This window comes from Cherax quadricarinatus, chromosome 34 (assembly GCF_038502225.1).
Source record: "Cherax quadricarinatus isolate ZL_2023a chromosome 34, ASM3850222v1, whole genome shotgun sequence".
NCBI classification, from domain to species: Eukaryota; Metazoa; Arthropoda; class Malacostraca; order Decapoda; family Parastacidae; genus Cherax; species Cherax quadricarinatus.
Window position 1 is genome coordinate 35177437 of NC_091325.1, and position 21969 is coordinate 35199405.

The 21969-nt window shown below is 44.3% G+C and overlaps 1 protein-coding gene across 1 annotated transcript in view; it reads right to left on the minus strand.

Moving 5' to 3' along the window:
* The window catches only part of LOC138850987 (zwei Ig domain protein zig-8-like), a 180543-nt gene that overhangs the window by 42821 nt on the left and 115753 nt on the right, over positions 1–21969 (minus strand). The window contains exon 3 of the mRNA XM_070091269.1: positions 14252–14439. Coding sequence (XP_069947370.1) covers positions 14252–14439 — 188 coding nt within the window. The remainder of the gene's footprint in view (positions 1–14251; positions 14440–21969) is intronic.

The window sequence follows — 21969 nt, forward strand, 5'->3', positions numbered from 1 at the left end:
ACAGGGCACAGAACACAAAATAAAAACATGTATATACATATGGACATGGAAAAAAAAACTTCCTACAGGGAGGGAAGAAAAAAAATATGTGGGGTGTTCTAAACATCGTGGTCATAGGCAGTGAGCATCGATGGGCATCACTGCATACCTTCCTGCATCTGGACAGATACTGCAACACAGGAGACATCGCTGCGGCTGAGCTGTGACGTAACGGGGTACGGTCTCCTCTAGAACGGTGAAGCAGTCATAGTAGGAGTCACTGCAGGTTTTCACTCAACCTGGGGCACAACCTGCTGGTGCCCTCGAGTGCCCCAGTGGCGTCGTCAAAACTCGGCAACTGGGCAGGACTTCTGGCAAGCGACTCAGGAGGACACTTCTCGACTGGTACTGTCGCTGAACTGTCACTGCCAGCGAGTGTGGAGTGAGTCGTGGAGCGAGTCGTGGCAGAGACGACTGGGCGAAACATCTGGGAGTTGTAACATCATACACCAGTCTGCAGTGAGCGAGCTAGCAGTCAAAGTGACATCATCTTTGTGCAGGCTGCTCACTGAAGCTTGTGACATGGGGCTGACACAGCGCCTGCCGACAGGGCTTAAACTGCGGCTTGATGAGTGTTATAGCAGAGGTTAGTCTAAGCGTCCCCAGACTTGTTTCTCTACATATAACTGCACTCTGAAGGTCTGGAGGTGAAGTGAAACAAATCTCGATGGGAATCGTAGCAGTTACGATTCTGCAGAACATCTACGAGCGACGAGCATAAGAGCTTTCTGTACAAGAGGCTCAGATGCTCAGGCTGACTAATATCAGCTGTCAAACGTGCTGGTCACACCGGGTGACAGGCTACAAAATGCTACACAGGGGTCTGGCCCAAAACCACACTGGACACAAGGAAAACTTTACACACCCCCGCAGTACATGCGGTACAACATGGCTTAAACTAGCAAATGATGCTTTTCTGTGCACAAAATTGACACTAAGCCATATACTAGGACGTGAGAATGTTGACTGAGAGGAATTAATTAACACGACATATATCTCTCAATCTTCTCGACAATACTGACATAATTACTGAAACACTCGATGTGACATCATGTGATGTCAGGCGTGACGTTGCGAGGTGACGTCAGCAGCACTGTGACGTCAGCAGACATCTCGAGGTGACGTCAGGCAGACATCGTGATGCCATGAAGTCGGGCAGCAGCATCGGTAACTCACGTGGCTCACATATCCACGTGGCTTCGTCCACACCCCACGTGGCTTAGTGATCCACGTGGCGTCGTGATCTACGTGGCATGCTGATCCACATGGGTTGCTCATAAACGTGGCTTGATGATCCACGTGGCTTGACGATCCACATGGCTTGCTGATCCACATGGCTTAGTGATCCATGTGGCTTCGAGTGGCCTCGGGCACTCGGATACACAGCTCTGGCAAGAATTCACACGAAAAACAGCAGAAAACACAGCAGAGGGAGTGAGTACATAGTGGTGGAGTGTGGTGGTAAGCTGGTGAGGTGTCAGTAGGGCGAGCATGGGTGAGTGTATGGCGAGGGGAGGATCTGGCCACTTCCTCCTCTCAAACCCACAACACGGCAAAATACTCACACTGGACACAGAAATCACCACAAAACTCACCTCTGGCTTGCTGAAATAGCTGTGCTGAGCTGAACAACAACAGCAGAACATACAAGTGACGCTAAACACGTGACTTGAGAAACAGCGTGGGACGCTGTAGCGTGGGGTCACTGGGATGCCACTTACAATTCTCGAAGAAATTCGGCAAATTTCGGCTAGATTCTGTTTGTACCTGTGTCTGGATGCTGAAACGTGCAGACACGATATCAGGATAACTCACTGACAGATGGATGTTTATAGTGTAGGGTGATGAAGTGAACACAACTTCATTCCATTTCCTTCCATTCTCTGGGCAAACACAACTACTGTGACCACCACTTCCCACCAATGTGAAACAAGATTATTTGGTGATGCTGCAGCGGAGCGAGGTTCAATGATAGACGTCTTCGGAGGGTTCTTTACTTTATTTGCAATGTCGTGGTGGGTACACAGGCTTGTGTGTTGAGTGCCCATGGCCCGGGGAGGCCATCCCATGAGGGAGAGAGCTAGTAGGACTTGTTGTCTGAGTCTGAGTGAATGAGCGAGTGAGAGTGGGACCAGCGTCCCACTGACCTGGGCAGGCCTAGAGAGGGCAGCACTTGAGTGCCGCGAAATATGAACTAAGCTGGCAGACAGCATAGGCTGTCTGGGCAGACAGTACAGGCTGTCTACAAAGGCATAAATGCCCCTTACCAGCATCAAGGCATAAACGAGCCTCACCAGCATCAAGGCATAAACGCCCCTCACCAGCATCAAGGCATAAACGTCCCTCACCAGCATCAAGGCATAAACGTCCCTCACCAACATCAAGGCATAAACGCCCCTCATCAGCATCAAGGCATGAATGACCCTTACCAGCATCAGGGCATAAATGCCCCTTAGCAGCATCAAGGCATACACATCCCTAACCGACATCAAGACATAACGGCCCTCACCAGCACCAACGCATAAATGCCCCTTAGCAGCATCAAGGCATAAACGCCCCTTACCAACATCAAGGCATAAACGCCCTTTAATAACATCAAGGCATAAACGCCCTTTAATAACATCAAGGCATAAACGTCCCTTACCAACATCAAGGCATAAACACCCCTTACCAGCATCAAGGCATGAACGCCCCTTACCAACATCAAGGCGTAAACGCCCCTTACCAGCATCAAGGCATAAACGCCCTTCACCAGCATCAAGGCATAAACGCCCCATACCAACATCAAGGCATAAACGCCCTTTACCAGCATCAAGGCATAAACGCCCCTCCCCAGCATCAAGGCATAAATGCCCCTCCCCAGCATCAAGGCAGCCATGACTTCCAGCTATAACATGCACAATATTACTATAACATATCGAGATTAAGTGACATAACATCGTCTACACACGTCATTAACAGCAATCATCTGCCTCCTGCAAGAAGCTTCCTCGAGCTGTCTCATGGAAATCAATTTCTAGAATGATCTGTACAAAATTGAGTGGAATGTTCCTGTTCTTGTATATTGTTCCATAAACTTTTATCTGTTAATAGTGGACCAGGGCTGAAAATTTTAATCCGATCGGATAAGGTATTCTGAAGTTATAACAATAATCTTGGACGGTGTCTCCTGGCTTGTTTGGTAGCTCAACACAAATACCCAGTGACCGTGGTTCGGTCCTCAGCCCAGTGGAAACGTTGGGCATGTTTCCTTACACGTGCTGCCACTGTTTACCTAGCAGTAGGTAGGTACCTGGGTGTTATTCGACTGTGGGTAGCATCCTGGGGGTGGTAGTATACCTCATATAGAACTGGGCTTTGAAATGAGATGAAGATAACGGCTCTTAGTCAGTTAAATTGATGTGTAAAAAAATAGTGGTGGACAATAACACAGCAACTTAAAATGTACCAGATTTGGCACTAAGTTTTTATGGTTTCTTTAATCTCGTGAAAAAAAAAATCACATAAAAATAGAGTTTTTCAATACTTCTAAATTTCACTTTTTTATTTAGATTTTATTTAATATTATCTGCAGTCCTCGAAGAAAAAATATTCGTTATCACATTCTTAAAAAATTGCAGTTTGAAAAAAAATCTCTAAAACTGACAAATTTGTACATACAAAGGCTCAATTCTTTTAATTATAAACATGAACCTAAGTGTTGGAAGCCGGTAAGAAGAGATCTTTTCTAGATATTACGTGAAAAACAATTTATTTATTAAATTTAGCAATTAAAAACTTACAAAGCTGATAAGCTTTATTCTAATAAAGTTCGTCAACAGTGATACAATGAAAGTTTTAGACATACCATAAGACATTCTGCACTAATTGTTCAGAATACAACGACTCCAAGTTTACTAGTAATTTCCTATTTGAAATTGTACGTTCAGAGTCCAAACTTACAGTGTCTTCTAAGTCATGAGTCGGTATTAATATCTGAAGACAAGGCGTACTTTATTCAATGAAAGGATTTAATATCACTATTTATATAATGAAATTGGAAATTGGAACTTCTGGAGGTTAATAAGACCACTAACTTTACTTTCTGGGAAACACAACAAGGATGAAAACTTACTTAAATAGTACCATAGGAGGTGTTATTCAGTCACCGCACTGACTCCAATCATTCCAAGTTTGACCAAAAAGGTATGTGCTATGATAAATTTACCAACACATCAATGAAACATAATGAGCGCTCTCTTGGCAATGAGATGCATAAGCCATTAGATATTTAAGCCATTCAAAACAGGTAAACTCATATTAACATAATTTAACAGAAATCATTTGCACACACAACTGGCAGAGTTGCACCTACACACTTGACTTTCACTTTCCAGCGTCGTCGAGTCCAGTCCTTCATCTTTGGTCACAGGACATCCGCACATGTAAATTGTCCCTAGACATTGATCATAGTTACATAATTTTTTTCAAAGATCATGAAAAAACACAAATGTCATGTGCACATAAAAATGCATTATGTATTTTTTACCCAAAAGATCCCAATAATATGACTTATCTTCATCAGAAGACCAGCTCTCTATTTATTTTACAGAAAAGAAATATAAATATTGAACTTTAATACTTATGCAATATACAATAAACAGTAAGGTTCCTATGAGAAAAACACATCAGCACTGAAAGCTTAAAACTTACCAGAAAAACCATTCTCCAGTTATTGTACATAAAATAACAAAATTATCCCCTATACAGCCAAACCCAAGAAACATTTCATCCTTTTCATTAGACGAGTCAGCAAAAAAAAAATAATAATAATAATAGCAGAAAGACCTAAACCTGAAGGGGTCATAGTGCCTGTAGAATGGAGGCGCATTCATAATCGATCCAAGGTAGGGGTGGATAGGGGGGGATATTCTTCATAAAACTGAACAGATAACACGTGAACTTGTGAATTATAAGTTGAACTTTCACTTATTAATATTAGTAGATCAAGGGGTCAAAATTTGAAGTTGAACGGAAGAGGTTTAGTCATTAAGTCGTATACAACTGAACGATTCATACATCTCGTGAAAAAAATAAATTTTTAAATGTTTTCAAATTTTCTCAATGTTCTTCTTACAATTCTATAATTCAGTTTGGCAGCTGTGCACCTACACACTTGTATTTTCACTCCTCCGTCGTCAAATCATCAACCACCTTCTGAACATTTGAAACCAGGCTGCTGATAGTTGTGAAAGTTACCAGAGCCATTCCAGGATGCCGTGTAATGTAGTCCACGACTTTGGTCATAGAGCATCTGTTCTAAGAATCTAGCCCTAGTTACCGTGCGCCTGTGTTGACAGTCTGAAGCCATGATCTCGTGTTGAGAATGAAATATAAACAAAAAGTTGGAGACAGAAAAATATAAAGTAAAAAAATCTGGAAAACATTTTAAGATTTCCCTTCGGTGATACATAATAATAATGATAATGATGATGATAATAACTAATATAATAAAAATAATAAGTAGAAGAAAAAGAAGAAAATTTTTTTTTTCATAAAATCATAGACTTTCATACAGAAAAAATTGTTTGAAATTAAATAATTAATAATAACTCAATACATTCTTTAAGAGACGTACAGGATGTTGGAAGCTTGAGATCTGGGCCGGGAGGCTGTCTTCACAAATATTATATGTACCTACATACATTTATTAATTCACTCAAATTATATGTACAACATATACTATGTCAGTTATACAATGTCTGCAGCTCATCAGACAAATTATGTCTGTCATGCAGATTATGGTTCTATCATAGAGGGAAGAGTCGCTCTCAGTGTATAATTATCTGAAACTTTAGTATAGTAATATTTTAATAATTTTGATCGTATTAAAGTTAGTGTTAAGTAGATGTATTAGTGTGGGTGAGCAGACATCACGTTGACTGAAGCTTCACTACGTATTGAGCTGTATAGCCCTTGTGGCTTAGCGCTTCTTTTTGATTATAATAATAATAATAATAATTCACTACATATTGCAGTAGTTATTAGCATTCATCATTTGAAGTAACTCAGATTTAGTTTTCATAAGTCATCACATGTTCAATAATATCCTGATTTAAATAGTAAAATGGCAAATCAGAACATTTTCAGGACTAATACAATGTTTCCCTTAAGACACAGCAGCTATAAAGCCAAACTGGAGAGAAATCCTCTTGCGATCTCAGAGGACCAATGTCCTAAAATACAGTGTATTAAAGTTTGAAGCCGCTCATAATTTGTATTAACAAGGTGTCAGCGTTGAGGAGTGAGGGAACTTGGATGAGGCTTTCAAAATTGTTGCACGAAAGACCTAATAACTTCAAACTTGTCTGTAAAATGTACCAGCGTTTAAGGTTTAAGTATGTAGGTAATTAACTGAGTTTCAATAAATATACTCTATGTAGATTTTACCAATGATACCACAAAAAAAGTTAAGCAGTAATCATAGGAGACATTCTCCTGTTCCATCACAGAAACCAATTTTATTAGTAACATGTGCATATTAAAACCAACAAAATCTAAAATCAAGGCAAGGATTCCTCTGAAGAAAAAACAGCAGTAGCAAATATTTACAGCCGACCAGACGAGGCGTTTTCCAGTTATTACGCAGAATTCAACAAAATATGCACCTGTATTTACTAAAGCCAAAAAAAAAAAAAAGAAATCATCCATTTCATAATATGTAACATCCACTGATGAGTGTTACTGTTCATAACTTGCATTTTAATCACGGGAAAACACTAAACCATTCGGGACCATATAAACTATGTGGAATAACAGGTATTCCGAGACGAGCCGAGGATAACATGAGATTCCTTGTATTAACAGAAAGTCATCATTATCGAAGTAAAATAATACAGTAATATAAATCAATACAGAACTCTAATATTTCACGAACAAAAGTTGTAAAATAGCACCTACACGATCTAATAATAATAAGTAGAATAGACTAGTGTTGAGGCTACTCAGGGAAGGTTTGTCTCTTTGTCACACGAAACAAACTCTGCCATTGGTAATTTTTTCCACAGTACATGTATGCATGCAAATGGAACAACGAACATTGTCCAATATACAATACTTGAAAATGTGAGGCTGATTGAATAAGGCGTTGTCGAGTTATAAGCAAAAAATTTAAAGGAAAAAACTTCTGAGAAAGTTCCGAAAATGAAAAGGTTCATCCTCGTTAAATTTACGACGTTTCACACATTAAATACGTAGTTAAATATCTATACACCTGAACTTCACTCTCCGCCATCGTTGAATTAGGAAACATTATTTTTGAAAGTACATCTAATGTCACTGAAGCTTTTGGAAGTTGTCAGAGCCATTCCAGGAAAATGGAATGGGCTTAATAACATACCACACTTGCACACGTCAGTAGATCCTAGAAACTAAGGCTAGTTATCGTACACCAGCTGCTTGTGTACGATAACTGGTCACGTTATAACCAAAATCAAATCGAAAAGTTTGAGGGAGGAAAAAAGGAAAAACAATCGAGGCGACCACTTACAGGATCTTTGTTGGATATTACTAATAACAAATTTCTCAATGAAATTAAACAAAACTATAGAAGTGATTATATAAATAATCAGTCCAATGACTGTAATTAAGTGTCCTTTTCTTTCTTCCCTAACCCATTTTTATATTTCTCTCATGACAAGAAATTGCCATATCTGATCGGCTTCTAATTATCAGTATTAGTGTATCGTAATTAGGCGAATATTCTATGATTAAATGTCATTTGATACTGACTTATGACCAAAGTTATAGGATCTACTCCCAGCATCATGGGTGATTCCATTAACTTCCGAAATCCTCTGCCCCACAGTAACAATCGTTCAAGAAGGTGATTCCTAATTCGTCGATGGCGGAGACTGAAACCCAAGTGTATAGGATGCACAACCGTGATCTTTTCGTGTAAAAGAGAGTTAAATTTTTATTACCGTTTAAGCACGTTCAAGTTCCTTGAGTCTACCTCCTCTGAATGGCTCATATATTTAATGGGTGATTAATTTTACAGCTAGAATAGTACAGGGTGTCCACAAAAACAATCTTTCACAGTTAGTGGCTTCAGATGCAGGATATTATTCAGTTTCATGTGGTATAGGGTAGCAATAAAGTCACTCAATGTTTGTCCCTCTGGATACTCGGCAAACATCGATGTGATAGTCCAGTTCGGTCCAGACGCTCTGCAGCATATCTGGTATTATCATGCGAATTGCTTCAGTGATCGAAAGAAGTTGCAAACAGTTAGGTCCAGTGACCTCGGAGGCCATTTGTAGAGGTCACCGGACGTAAATGTTTGTGACTTCTTTCTTTAGGGGTACGTGAAGAGCACAGAACTACCCCTACTTGATTAAACTGGCTAGATGTGGTGTATAAAATATTTAGTATGAAGCGTCAGATATTAATATTGCTATTATTATTATTATTGTCACTATTACTGTTTAGGTTGTTGCCGTTGTGATTATTATTACTATAATTTATGTAACTGATAATGTAAAATATTCTCACTCTTTACCTCTCAGCACCTGTAAACATGGTCAGAATATATATATATATATATATATATATATATATATATATATATATATATATATATATATATATATATATATATATATATATATATATATATATATATATATATATATATATATATATATATATATATAGTGTTAGAGTGTTCAGCAGAAGTTTGAAGAGCGATTGGTTGAATGATAATGTAAAGAGAGTAGTAAGAGTGAAAAAGTTAGCATATGAGAGGTTTTTACAAAGTAGAAGTGATGCAAGGAGGGAGGAGTATATGGAGAGAAGAAGAGACGTTAATAGAGTTGTGAAGCAATGTAAAAAGAGAGCAAATGAGAGAGTAGGTGAGATGCTATCAGCAATTTTTTTTGAAAATAAGAAAAAGCTTTGATGTGAAATTAATAAGCTGAATATGCCTAAGGAACAAATGGATTTGATAGCTAAAAATAGGAGAGGAGATTTATTAAATGGAGAGTTAGAGATATAAGGAAGATGGAGGGAATATTTTGAGGAATTGTTAAATGCTGATAAAAATAGGGAAGCTGTGATTTCGTGTATAGGGCAAGGAGGAATAACATCTTGTAGGAGTGAGGAAGAGCCAGTTGTGAGTGTGGGGGAAGTTCGTGAGGCAGTAGGTAAAATGAAAGGGGGTAAGGCAGCCGGGATTGATGGGATAAAGATAGAAATGTTAAAAGCAGGTGGGGATATAGTTTTGGAGTGGTTGGTGCAATTATTTAATAAATGTATGGAAGAGGGTAAGGTACCTAAGGATTGGCAGAGAGCATGCATAGTTCCTTTGTATAAAGGCAAAGGGGGCAAAAGAGAGAGTGTAAAAATTATAGGGGAATAAGTCTGTTGAGTATACCTGGAAAAGTGTATGGTAGAGTTATTATTGAAAGAATTAAGACTAAGATGGAGAGCAGGGTAGCAGATGATCTAGGAGGCTTTAGGGAAGGTAGGGGGTGGGTAGACCAAGTGTTTACAGTGAAACGTATAGATGAAAATTACAGAGATATGGCTCACGAAATCGTAATGACACGATTGCAAACAAACCATACCACGGGCGGGAATAGAACCCGCGATCACAGAGTCCCAAAACTCCAGACCGTCGCGTTAGCCACTGGACCAGCTAGCCACAATCAGATTCGTTCAACTAGGCATATTTCTACACCATAGGAAGGTTAGCATAGACACCACTGTGACCACAAATGCAAGTTTTTACAGACGAATCTCCAGCTAGCGTGGCCGTGACGAACTCTAGCTCAAGTTCTATTGGAACTCTAGCGGGTTCTATCCCCGCCCATGGTATGGTTTGTTTGCAATCGTGTCATTACGATTTCGTGAGTCATGTTAACGGCTTTGAGGGGACTTGAGCTAGAGTTCGTCATAGCCACGCTAGCTGGAGATTCGTCTATAAAAACTTGCATTTGTGGTCACAGTGGTGCCTATGCTAACCTTCATATGGTGTAGAAATATACTTAGTTGGACGAATCTTATTGTGGCTAGCTGGTCCAGTGGCTAACGCGACGGTCTGGAGTTTTGGGACTCTCTGATCGCGGGTTCTATCCCGCCCGTGATATGGTTTATATAGATATGGGTAAAGAGGTTTTTGTGGCATTTATGGATTTGGAAAAAGGCTTATAACAAGGTGGGTAGAGAGGCAATGTGGCAGATGTTGCAAATGTATGGAAAAGGAGGTAGATTAATAAAAGCAGTAGAGAGTTTTTACGAGGATATTGAGGCTCAGGTTAGAGTATATAGGAGAGACGGAGATTATTTCCCAGTGAAAGTAGGCCTTAGACAAGGGTGTGTGATGTTACCGTGGTTGTTCAATATATATAGATGGGGTTGTAAGAGAAGTGAATGCTCGGGTGTTGGAAAGAGATGTGGGGTTCAAAGATAAAGAATCTAACACAAAGTGGGAGTTGTCACAGTTGCTCTTTGCTGATGACACTGTACTTTTGGGAGATTTTGAAGAAAAGTTGCAGAGGTTGGTGGATGAGTTTGGTAGGGCATGTAAAAGAGGAAAGTTAAGAGTGAATATAGGAAAGAGTAAGGTGATGAGGATAACAAAAAAAATTAGGTAACGAAAAACTGGATATCAGATTAAAGGGAGAGAGTATGGAGGAGGTGAATGTATTCAGATATTTAGGAGTGAACATGTCAGCAGATGGGTTTATATGAAAGATGAGGTGAATCATATAATTGATGAAGGAGAAAGGGTACGTGGTGCACTTACGAGTCTGTGGACACAAAGAACTTTGTCAAAGGAAGAAAAGAGGGGACTGTATGGGAGTATAGTTATACCAACGCTCTTATATGGGTGTGAAGAATGGGTGGTGAACGTTGCAACAAGGAGAAGGCTGGAGGCAGTGGAGATGTCATGTCTGAGATCAATTTGTGATGTGAATATAATGCAGAGAACTAGTAGTTTGGAAATTAGAAGGAGTGGGATTACTAAAAGTATTATTCAGAGGGTTGAAGAGGGACTGTTGAGGCCGTTTGGACATGCAGGGAGGATGGAGCAAAATAGAATGACTTCGAGAGAGTATAAATCTGTAGTGGAGGGAAGGCAGGGTAGGGGTCGGCCTAGGATAGGATGAAGGGAGGGGGTAAAGTAGGTTTTATGTGAGAGGGGTTGGACTTGCAGCAAGCATGTGTGAACATGCTAGATAGAAACGAATGGGGAGATATGGTTTTTAGGACTTGATGTGCTGTTGGAGTTTGCGCAAGGTAACATTTATGAAGGGATTCAGTGAAACCGGCAGGCTGGACTTGAGTCGAGGAGATGGGAAGTACAGTGTCTGCGCTCTGATGGAGGGGTGTTAATGTTGCAGTTTTATAACTGTAGTGTAAGCGCACCCCTGGCAAGACAGTAATGGCATGAATGGCAGTGATTTTTTTTCGGGCCACCCTACCTTGGTGGGAGACGGCCGATGTGTCAATGAATATATATATATATATATATATATATATATATATATATATATATATATATATATATATATATATATATATATATATATATATATATCTGTCCAGCTCCCTTGAAGACAACCAGGGGCCTATTGGTAATTACCCTTATGGCTGGTGGAAGGCTGTTGAACAGTCTTGGGCCCCGGACACTTATTGTATGTAGATTATGATGTATCTCTCTCGCCTGCACTCCAGTGAGTAAAAGTGATTCAAGGCGTTGCAATAGTTAAGGTGTTTGATGGAACTTATGTGTTCAGTAAAGGTTCTCTGTACATCCTCTAAACCTGCAATTTCACCTGCCTTGAATGGGGATGTTAATGTACAGCAGTATTCCAGCCTAGAGTGAACAAGTGATTTAAAAAGGATCATCACTGGCTTGGCATCTCTTGTCCCGAATGTTCTCATTATCCATCCTATCAGTTTCCTAGCAGATTTGATAGTGGTACTGTTGTGAGCCTTGAAGGTGAGATCTTCGGACATTACCACTCCCAGGTCCTTCACATTACTTTTCTGCTCTACTGTGTGATTTAAGTTTGTAGTATACTCAGTTCCATCTATTATTTCCTCCAGGTTTTCTATAACGGAGTAGATGGAATTTGTCTTCATTGAGCATTATATTTGTTCTCTATTGCCGTTGACCGTTACTCTGAGCCGTCGTCACTCCTAAACAGTTGACCGTTACTCTGAGCCGTCGTCACTCCTAAACAGTTGACCGTTACTCTGAGCCGTCGTCACTCCTAAACAGTTGACCGTTACTCTGAGCCGTCGTCACTCCTAAACAGTTGACCGTTACTCTGAGCCGTCGTCACTCCTAGACAGTTGACCGTTACTCTGAGCCGTCGTCACTCCTAGACAGTTGACCGTTACTCTGAGCCGTCGTCACTCCTAGACAGTTGACCGTTACTCTGAGCCGTCGTCACTCCTAGACAGTTGACCGTTACTCTGAGCCGTCGTCACTCCTAGACAGTTGACCGATACTCTGAGCCGTCGTCGCTCCTAGACAGTTGACCGTTACTCTGAGCCGTCGTCACTCCTAGACAGTTGACCGTTACTCTGAGCCGTCGTCGCTCCTAGACAGTTGACCGTTACTCTGAGCCGTCGTCACTCCTAGACAGTTGACCGTTACTCTGAGCCGTCGTCACTCCTAGACAGTTGACCGTTACTCTGAGCCGTCGTCACTCCTAGACAGTTGACTGTTACTCTCAGACGTCGTCACTCCTAGACAGTTGACTGTTACTCTCAGACGTCGTCACTCCTAGACAGTTGACTGTTACTCTGAGCCGTCGTCACTCCTAGACAGTTGACCGTTACTCTGAGCCGTCGTCACTCCTAGACAGTTGACTGTTACTCTGAGCCGTCGTCACTCCTAGACAGTTGACCGTTACTCTGAGCCGTCGTCACTCCTAGACAGTTGACTGTTACTCTGAGCCGTCGTCACTCCTAGACAGTTGACTGTTACTCTGAGCCGTCGTCGCTCCTAGACAGTTGACCGTTACTCTGAGCCGTCGTCACTCCTAGACAGTTGACCGTTACTCTGAGCCGTCGTCGCTCCTAGACAGTTGACCGTTACTCTGAGCCGTCGTCACTCCTAGACAGTTGACTGTTACTCTGAGCCGTCGTCACTCCTAGACAGTTGACCGTTAGTCTGAGCTGTCGCCAATCCTAGACAGTTGACCGTTACTCTGAGCCGTCGTCGCTCCTAGACAGTTGACCGTTACTCTGAGCCGTCGTCACTCCTAAACAGTTGACCGTTACTCTGAGCCGTCGTCACTCCTAGACAGTTGACTGTTACTCTGAGCCGTCGTCGCTCCTAGACAGTTGACCGATACTCTGAGCCGTCGTCACTCCTAGACAGTTGACTGTTACTCTGAGCCGTCGTCACTCCTAGACAGTTGACCGATACTCTGAGCCGTCGTCACTCCTAGACAGTTGACTGTTACTCTGAGCCGTCGTCACTCCTAGACAGTTGACCGATACTCTGAGCCGTCGTCACTCCTAGACAGTTGACCGTTACTCTGAGCCGTCGTCACTCCTAGACAGTTGACTGTTACTCTGAGCCGTCGTCACTCCTAGACAGTTGACTGTTACTCTGAGCCGTCGTCGCTCCTAGACAGTTGACCGTTACTCTGAGCCGTCGTCACTCCTAGACAGTTGACTGTTACTCTGAGCCGTCGTCGCTCCTAGACAGTTGACTGTTACTCTGAGCCGTCGTCACTCCTAGACAGTTGACTGTTACTCTGAGCCGTCGTCGCTCCTAGACAGTTGACTGTTACTCTGAGCCGTCGTCGCTCCTAGACAGTTGACTGTTACTCTGAGCCGTCGTCGCTCCTAGACAGTTGACTGTTACTCTGAGCCGTCGTCGCTCCTAGACAGTTGACTGTTACTCTGAGCCGGTGTCACTCCTAGACAGTTGACCGATACTCTGAGCCGTCGTCACTCCTAGACAGTTGACTGTTACTCTGAGCCGTCGTCACTCCTAGACAGTTAACTGTTACTCTCAGACGTCGTCACTCCTAGACAGTTGACTGTTACTCTCGTCCGTCGTCAAAATAAAGTTAATAAATCTATGTAAATATATAAGTTAGTAGTTAAGCATACTTTTATTAACTACGTTACTCAAGCGAATATACTATAAATTCCTGTAAATAGAATAAATAAAAAAATGAGAAAGTTTTCAACACACACTCACTGTTCTGTTGCCAATCTTATTGACTCTGCAGTTGAGTTTGGCTGGCTGGTTGACGAGGGCCGTGATGTTGGCAGAGCGATCCACATCGTAGAAGGGCCCAGGCGGCAGCACGTCGATGAAGGGCGGCAGAGAGTTGTGCAGGTGCTGCGGGTGGCTGCCAGACTCTTCATCAAGGATGGTGCAACACGCTGCAGGAGAAATATGTACTCGTTACTGTACATGTATTTTCTGATGAGGATATTTCTCTTGAGTTTATTGAATTGTGTTCACTGAAAGCTAGAGTGAACCTGCACGTGGAGGGGTGCGTATCTCAGTACCTCAGTTGGCAGCGCACTCAGCTCACACACTGAGTGTCCGTGATTCGATCTCCGGTATAGGTGGAAACATTAAGCGTGTTCCCTTACACCTGCTGTCCCTGTTCACCTAGCAGTAAGTAGGTACCTAGGTGTTAGCCAACTGGCGTGGGACGCATCCTGGAGACAAGATTAACTTTAGTTGCCCAAAATGGTTTGCATAATGAGGGTCTGTTTACACAGTATGTCACTGACGTCAGTATGTCTGTCTAAGGAGTGTCATGAACTAATTTAAATAAATACATTAAGCCTCGCAGGATTAAACAGATAGACTGAACGATGGTGAACAGGATTACATACAGTTTTACAAACCCTTTGTGAAGTCGACAGATTATAAACTGTTAACTAACTGCCCAGTCTATTTATCACCTATTTTTTTAATATTAGTGAGTATACTAGTGTTGTGAGGTACTGTGGTGTGTCTCACACTCCCACATGTTGTGAGGTACTGTGGTATGTCTCACACTCCCACACGTTGTGAGGTACTGTTGTATGTCTCACACTCCCACACGTTGTGAGGTAGTGTGGTATGTCTCACTCCCACACGTTGTGAGGTACTGAGGTATGTCTCACACTCCCACACGTTGTGAGGTACTGTGGTATGTCTCACACTCCCACACGTTGTGAGGTACTGTGGTATGTCTCACTCCCACACGTTGTGAGGTACTGTGGTATGTCTTACTCCCACACGTTGTGAGGTACTGTGGTATGTCTCACTCCCACACGCTGTGAGGTACTGTGGTATGTCTTACTCCCACACGTTGTGAGGTACTGTGGTATGTCTCACACTCCCACACGTTGTGAGGTACTGTGGTATGTCACACACTCCCACACGTTGTGAGGTACTGTGGTATGTCTCACACTCCCACACGTTGTGAGGTACTGTGGTATGTCTCACACTCCCACACGTTGTGAGGTACTGTGGTATGTCTCGCACTCCCACACGTTGTGAGGTGCTGTGGTATGTCTCGCACTCCCACACGTTGTGAGGTGCTGTGGTATGTCTCAAACTCCCACATGTTGTGAGGTACTGTGGTATGTCTCACACTCCCACACGTTGTGAGGTACTGTGGTATGTTTCACACTCCCACACGTTGTGAGGTACTGTGGAATGTCTCAAACTCCCACATATTGTGAGGTACTGTGGTATGTCTCACACTCCCACACGTTGTGAGGTACTGTGGTATGTCTCACACTCCCACATGTTGTGAGGTACTGTGGTGTGTCTCACACTCCCACACGTTGTGAGGTACTGTGGTATGTCTCACACTCCCACACGTTGTGAGGTACTGTGGTATGTCTCACACTCCCACATGTTGTGAGGTACTGTGGTATGTCTCACACTCCCACACGTTGTGAGGTACTGTGGTATGTCTCACACTCCCACACGTTGTGAGGTACTGTGGTATGTCTCACACTCCCACACGTTGTGAGGTACTGTGGTATGTCTCACACTCCCACACGTTGTGAGGTACTGTGGTATGTCTCACACTCCCACATGTTGTGAGGTACTGTGGTATGTCTCACACTCCCACACGTTGTGAGGTACTGTGGTATGTCTCACACTCCCACACGTTGTGAGGTACTGTGGTATGTCTCGCACTCCCACACGTTGTGAGGTACTGTGGTGTGTCTCACACTCCCACACGTTGTGAGGTACTGTGGTAAGTTTCACACTCCCACACGTTATGAGGTACTGTGGTATGTCTCACACTCCCACACGTTGTGAGGTACTGTGGTATGTCTCACACTCCCACACGTTGTGAGGTACTGTGGTATGTCTCACACTCCCACATGTTGTGAGGTACTGTGGTATGTCTCACACTCCCACACGTTGTGAGGTACTGTGGTGTCTCACACTCCCACACGTTGTGAGGTACTGTGGTATGTCTCACACTCCCACATGTTGTGAGGTACTGTGGTATGTCTCACACTCCCACACGTTGTGAGGTACTGTGGTATGTCTCACACTCCCACATGTTGTGAGGTACTGTGGTATGTCTCACACTCCCACATGTTGTGAGGTACTGTGGTATGTCTCACACTCCCACATGTTGTGAGGTACTGTGGGATGTCTCACACTCCCACATGTTGTGAGGTACTGTGGTATGTCTCACACTCCCACATGTTGTGAGGTACTGTGGTATGTCTCACACTCCCACACGTTGTGAGGTACTGTGGTATGTCTCACACTCCCACACGTTGTGAGGTACTGTGGGATGTCTCACACTCCCACATGTTGTGAGGTACTGTGGTATGTCTCACACTCCCACACGTTGTGAGGTACTGTGGGATGTCTCACACTCCCACATGTTGTGAGGTGCTGTGGTATGTCTCACACTCCCACACGTTGTGAGGTGCTGTGGGATGTCTCACACTCCCACATGTTGTGAGGTGCTGTGGTATGTCTCACACTCCCACATGTTGTGAGGTACTGTGGTATGTCTCACACTCCCACACGTTGTGAGGTACTGTGGTATGTCTCACACTCCCACATGTTGTGAGGTACTGTGGTATGTCTCACACTCCCACACGTTGTGAGGTACTGTGGTATGTCTCACACTCCCACATGTTGTGAGGTACTGTGGTATGTCTCACACTCCCACACGTTGTGAGGTACTGTGGGATGTCTCACACTCCCACATGTTGTGAGGTACTGTGGTATGTCTCACACTCCCACACGTTGTGAGGTGCTGTGGGATGTCTCACACTCCCACATGTTGTGAGGTGCTGTGGTATGTCTCACACTCCCACATGTTGTGAGGTACTGTGGTATGTCTCACACTCCCACACGTTGTGAGGTACTGTGGTATGTCTCACACTCCCACATGTTGTGAGGTACTGTGGTATGTCTCACACTCCCACATGTTGTGAGGTACTGTGGTATGTCTCACTCCCACACGTTGTGAGGTACTGTGGTATGTCTCACACTCCCACACGTTGTGAGGTACTGTGGTATGTCTCACACTCCCACATGTTGTGAGGTGCTGTGGTATGTCTCACACTCCCACATGTTGTGAGGTGCTGTGGTATGTCTCACACTCCCACATGTTGTGAGGTGCTGTGGAATGTCTCACACTCCCACATGTTGTGAGGTACTGTGGTATGTCTCACACTCCCACATGTTGTGAGGTGCTGTGGTATGTCTCACACTCCCACATGTTGTGAGGTACTGTGGTATGTCTCACACTCCCACACGTTGTGAGGTACTGTGGTATGTCTCACACTCCCACATGTTGTGAGGTGCTGTGGTATGTCTCACACTCCCACATGTTGTGAGGTGCTGTTGTATGTCTCACACTCCCACATGTTGTGAGGTACTGTGGTATGTCTCACACTCCCACATGTTGTGAGGTGCTGTGGTATGTCTCACACTCCCACATGTTGTGAGGTACTGTGGTATGTCTCACACTCCCACATGTTGTGAGGTACTGAGGTATGTCTCACACTCCCACATGTTGTGAGGTACTGTGGTATGTCTCACACTCCCACATGTTGTGAGGTACTGAGGTATGTCTCACTCCCACATGTTGTGAGGTACTGTGGTATGTCTCACACTCCCACATGTTGTGAGGTACTGTGGTATGTCTCACACTCCCACATGTTGTGAGGTACTGTGGTATGTCTCACACTCCCACATGTTGTGAGGTACTGTGGTATGTCTCACTCCCACATGTTGTGAGGTACTGTGGTATGTCTCACTCCCACATGTTGTGAGGTACTGTGGTATGTCTCACACTCCCACATGTTGTGAGGTACTGTGGTATGTCTCACACTCCCACACGTTGTGAGGTACTGTGGTATGTCTCACACTCCCACACGTTGTGAGGTACTGTGGTATGTCTCACACTCCCACACGTTGTGAGGTACTGTGGTATGTCTCACACTCCCACACGTTGTGAGGTACTGTGGTATGTCTCACACTCCCACACGTTGTGAGGTACTGTGGTATGTCTCACACTCCCACACGTTGTGAGGTACTGTGGTATGTCTCACACTCCCACACGTTGTGAGGTACTGTGGTATGTCTCACACTCCCACACGTTGTGAGGTACTGTGGTGTGTCTCACACTCCCACACGTTGTGAGGTACTGTGGTATGTCTCACACTCCCACATGTTGTGAGGTACTGTGGTATGTCTCACACTCCCACACGTTGTGAGGTACTGTGGTGTGTCTCACACTCCCACACGTTGTGAGGTACTGTGGTATGTCTCACACTCCCACATGTTGTGAGGTACTGTGGTATGTCTCACACTCCCACACGTTGTGAGGTACTGTGGTATGTCTCACACTCCCACATGTTGTGAGGTACTGTGGTATGTCTCACACTCCCACACGTTGTGAGGTACTGTGGTGTGTCTCACACTCCCACACGTTGTGAGGTACTGTGGTATGTCTCACACTCCCACACGTTGTGAGGTACTGTGGTATGTCTCACACTCCCACACGTTGTGAGGTACTGTGGTATGTCTCACACTCCCACACGTTGTGAGGTACTGTGGTATGTCTCACTCCCACACGTTGTGAGGTACTGTGGTATGTCTCACACTCCCACACGTTGTGAGGTACTGTGGTATGTCTCACTCCCACATGTTGTGAGGTACTGTGGTATGTCTCACACTCCCACACGTTGTGAGGTACTGTGGTATGTCTCACACTCCCACACGTTGTGAGGTACTGTGGTATGTCTCACACTCCCACACGTTGTGAGGTACTGTGGTATGTCTCACTCCCACACGTTGTGAGGTACTGTGGTATGTCTCACACTCCCACACGTTGTGAGGTACTGTGGTATGTCTCACTCCCACACGTTGTGAGGTACTGTGGTATGTCTCACACTCCCACACGTTGTGAGGTACTGTGGTATGTCTCACTCCCACATGTTGTGAGGTACTGTGGTATGTCTCACACTCCCACACGTTGTGAGGTACTGTGGTATGTCTCACACTCCCACATGTTGTGAGGTACTGTGGTATGTCTCACACTCCCACACGTTGTGAGGTACTGTGGTATGTCTCACACTCCCACACGTTGTGAGGTACTGTGGTATGTCTCACACTCCCACACGTTGTGAGGTACTGTGGTATGTCTCACACTCCCACACGTTGTGAGGTACTGTGGTATGTCTCACACTCCCACACGTTGTGAGGTACTGTGGTATGTCTCACACTCCCACACGTTGTGAGGTACTGTGGTATGTCTCACACTCCCACACGTTGTGAGGTACTGTGGTATGTCTCACACTCCCACACGTTGTGAGGTACTGTGGTATGTCTCACTCCCACATGTTGTGAGGTACTGTGGTATGTCTCACACTCCCACACGTTGTGAGGTACTGTGGTATGTCTCACACTCCCACACGTTGTGAGGTACTGTGGTATGTCTCACACTCCCACACGTTGTGAGGTACTGTGGTATGTCTCACTCCCACACGTTGTGAGGTACTGTGGTATGTCTCACACTCCCACACGTTGTGAGGTACTGTGGTATGTCTCACTCCCACACGTTGTGAGGTACTGTGGTATGTCTCACACTCCCACACGTTGTGAGGTACTGTGGTATGTCTCACTCCCACATGTTGTGAGGTACTGTGGTATGTCTCACACTCCCACACGTTGTGAGGTACTGTGGTATGTCTCACACTCCCACATGTTGTGAGGTACTGTGGTATGTCTCACACTCCCACACGTTGTGAGGTACTGTGGTATGTCTCACACTCGTACACGTTGTGAGGTACTGTGGTATGTCTCACACTCCCACACGTTGTGAGGTACTGTGGTATGTCTCACACTCCCACACGTTGTGAGGTACTGTGGTATGTCTCACACTCCCACACGTTGTGAGGTACTGTGGTATGTCTCACACTCCCACACGTTGTGAGGTACTGTGGTGTGTCTCACACTCCCACACGTTGTGAGGTACTGTGGTATGTCTCACACTCCCACACGTTGTGAGGTACTGTGGTATGTCTCACACTCCCACATGTTGTGAGGTACTGTGGTATGTCTCACACTCCCACACGTTGTGAGGTACTGTGGTATGTCTCACACTCCCACACGTTGTGAGGTACTGTGGTATGTCTCACACTCCCACACGTTGTGAGGTACTGTGCTCTGTCTCACTCCCACACGTTGTGAGGTACTGTGGTATGTCTCACACTCCCACACGTTGTGAGGTACTGTGGTATGTCTCACTCCCACACGTTGTGAGGTACTGTGGTATGTCTCACACTCCCACACGTTGTGAGGTACTGTGGTATGTCTCACAATCCCACACGTTGTGAGGTACTGTGGTATGTCTCACACTCCCACACGTTGTGAGGTACTGTGGTATGTCTCACTCCCACACGTTGTGAGGTACTGTGGTATGTCTCACACTCCCACACGTTGTGAGGTACTGTGGTATGTCTCACTCCCACACGTTGTGAGGTACTGTGGTATGTCTCACACTCCCACACGTTGTGAGGTACTGTGGTATGTCTCACACTCCCACATGTTGTGAGGTACTGTGGTATGTCTCACACTCCCACATGTTGTGAGGTACTGTGGTATGTCTCACACTCCCACATGTTGTGAGGTACTGTGGTATGTCTCACACTCCCACACGTTGTGAGGTACTGTGGTATGTCTCACACTCCCACACGTTGTGAGGTACTGTGGTATGTCTCACACTCCCACATGTTGTGAGGTACTGTGGTATGTCTCACACTCCCACACGTTGTGAGGTACTGTGGTGTGTCTCACACTCCCACACGTTGTGAGGTACTGTGGTATGTCTCACACTCCCACACGTTGTGAGGTACTGTGGTATGTCTCACACTCCCACATGTTGTGAGGTACTGTGGTATGTCTCACACTCCCACACGTTGTGAGGTACTGTGGTATGTCTCACACTCCCACACGTTGTGAGGTACTGTGGTATGTCTCACACTCCCACACGTTGTGAGGTACTGTGGTGTGTCTCACACTCCCACACGTTGTGAGGTACTGTGGTATGTCTCACACTCCCACATGTTGTGAGGTACTGTGGTGTGTCTCACACTCCCACACGTAAACCACCTTCCTTTAAATCATCGTTTTGAATGAACAGGTGTTGAGAATTTATCACATTTTAACAATTAATCACATGTTGACAATTTAGGTTAGGAAAGAAAAAAAATATACATTTCAGTTGTATGTTAGACTAGGCAAAAGAAAAGAAATATGAATGAAATTGATAACGGAAACTTAAAGACAGACGACGCAGTCAGATTTTGTTTACTCTTTACAACACTAGACACAACTACTGAACATCTTACAAAACTAGACGCAACTACTCAACACCCTACAACACTAGACACAACTACTGAACATCATACAACAGT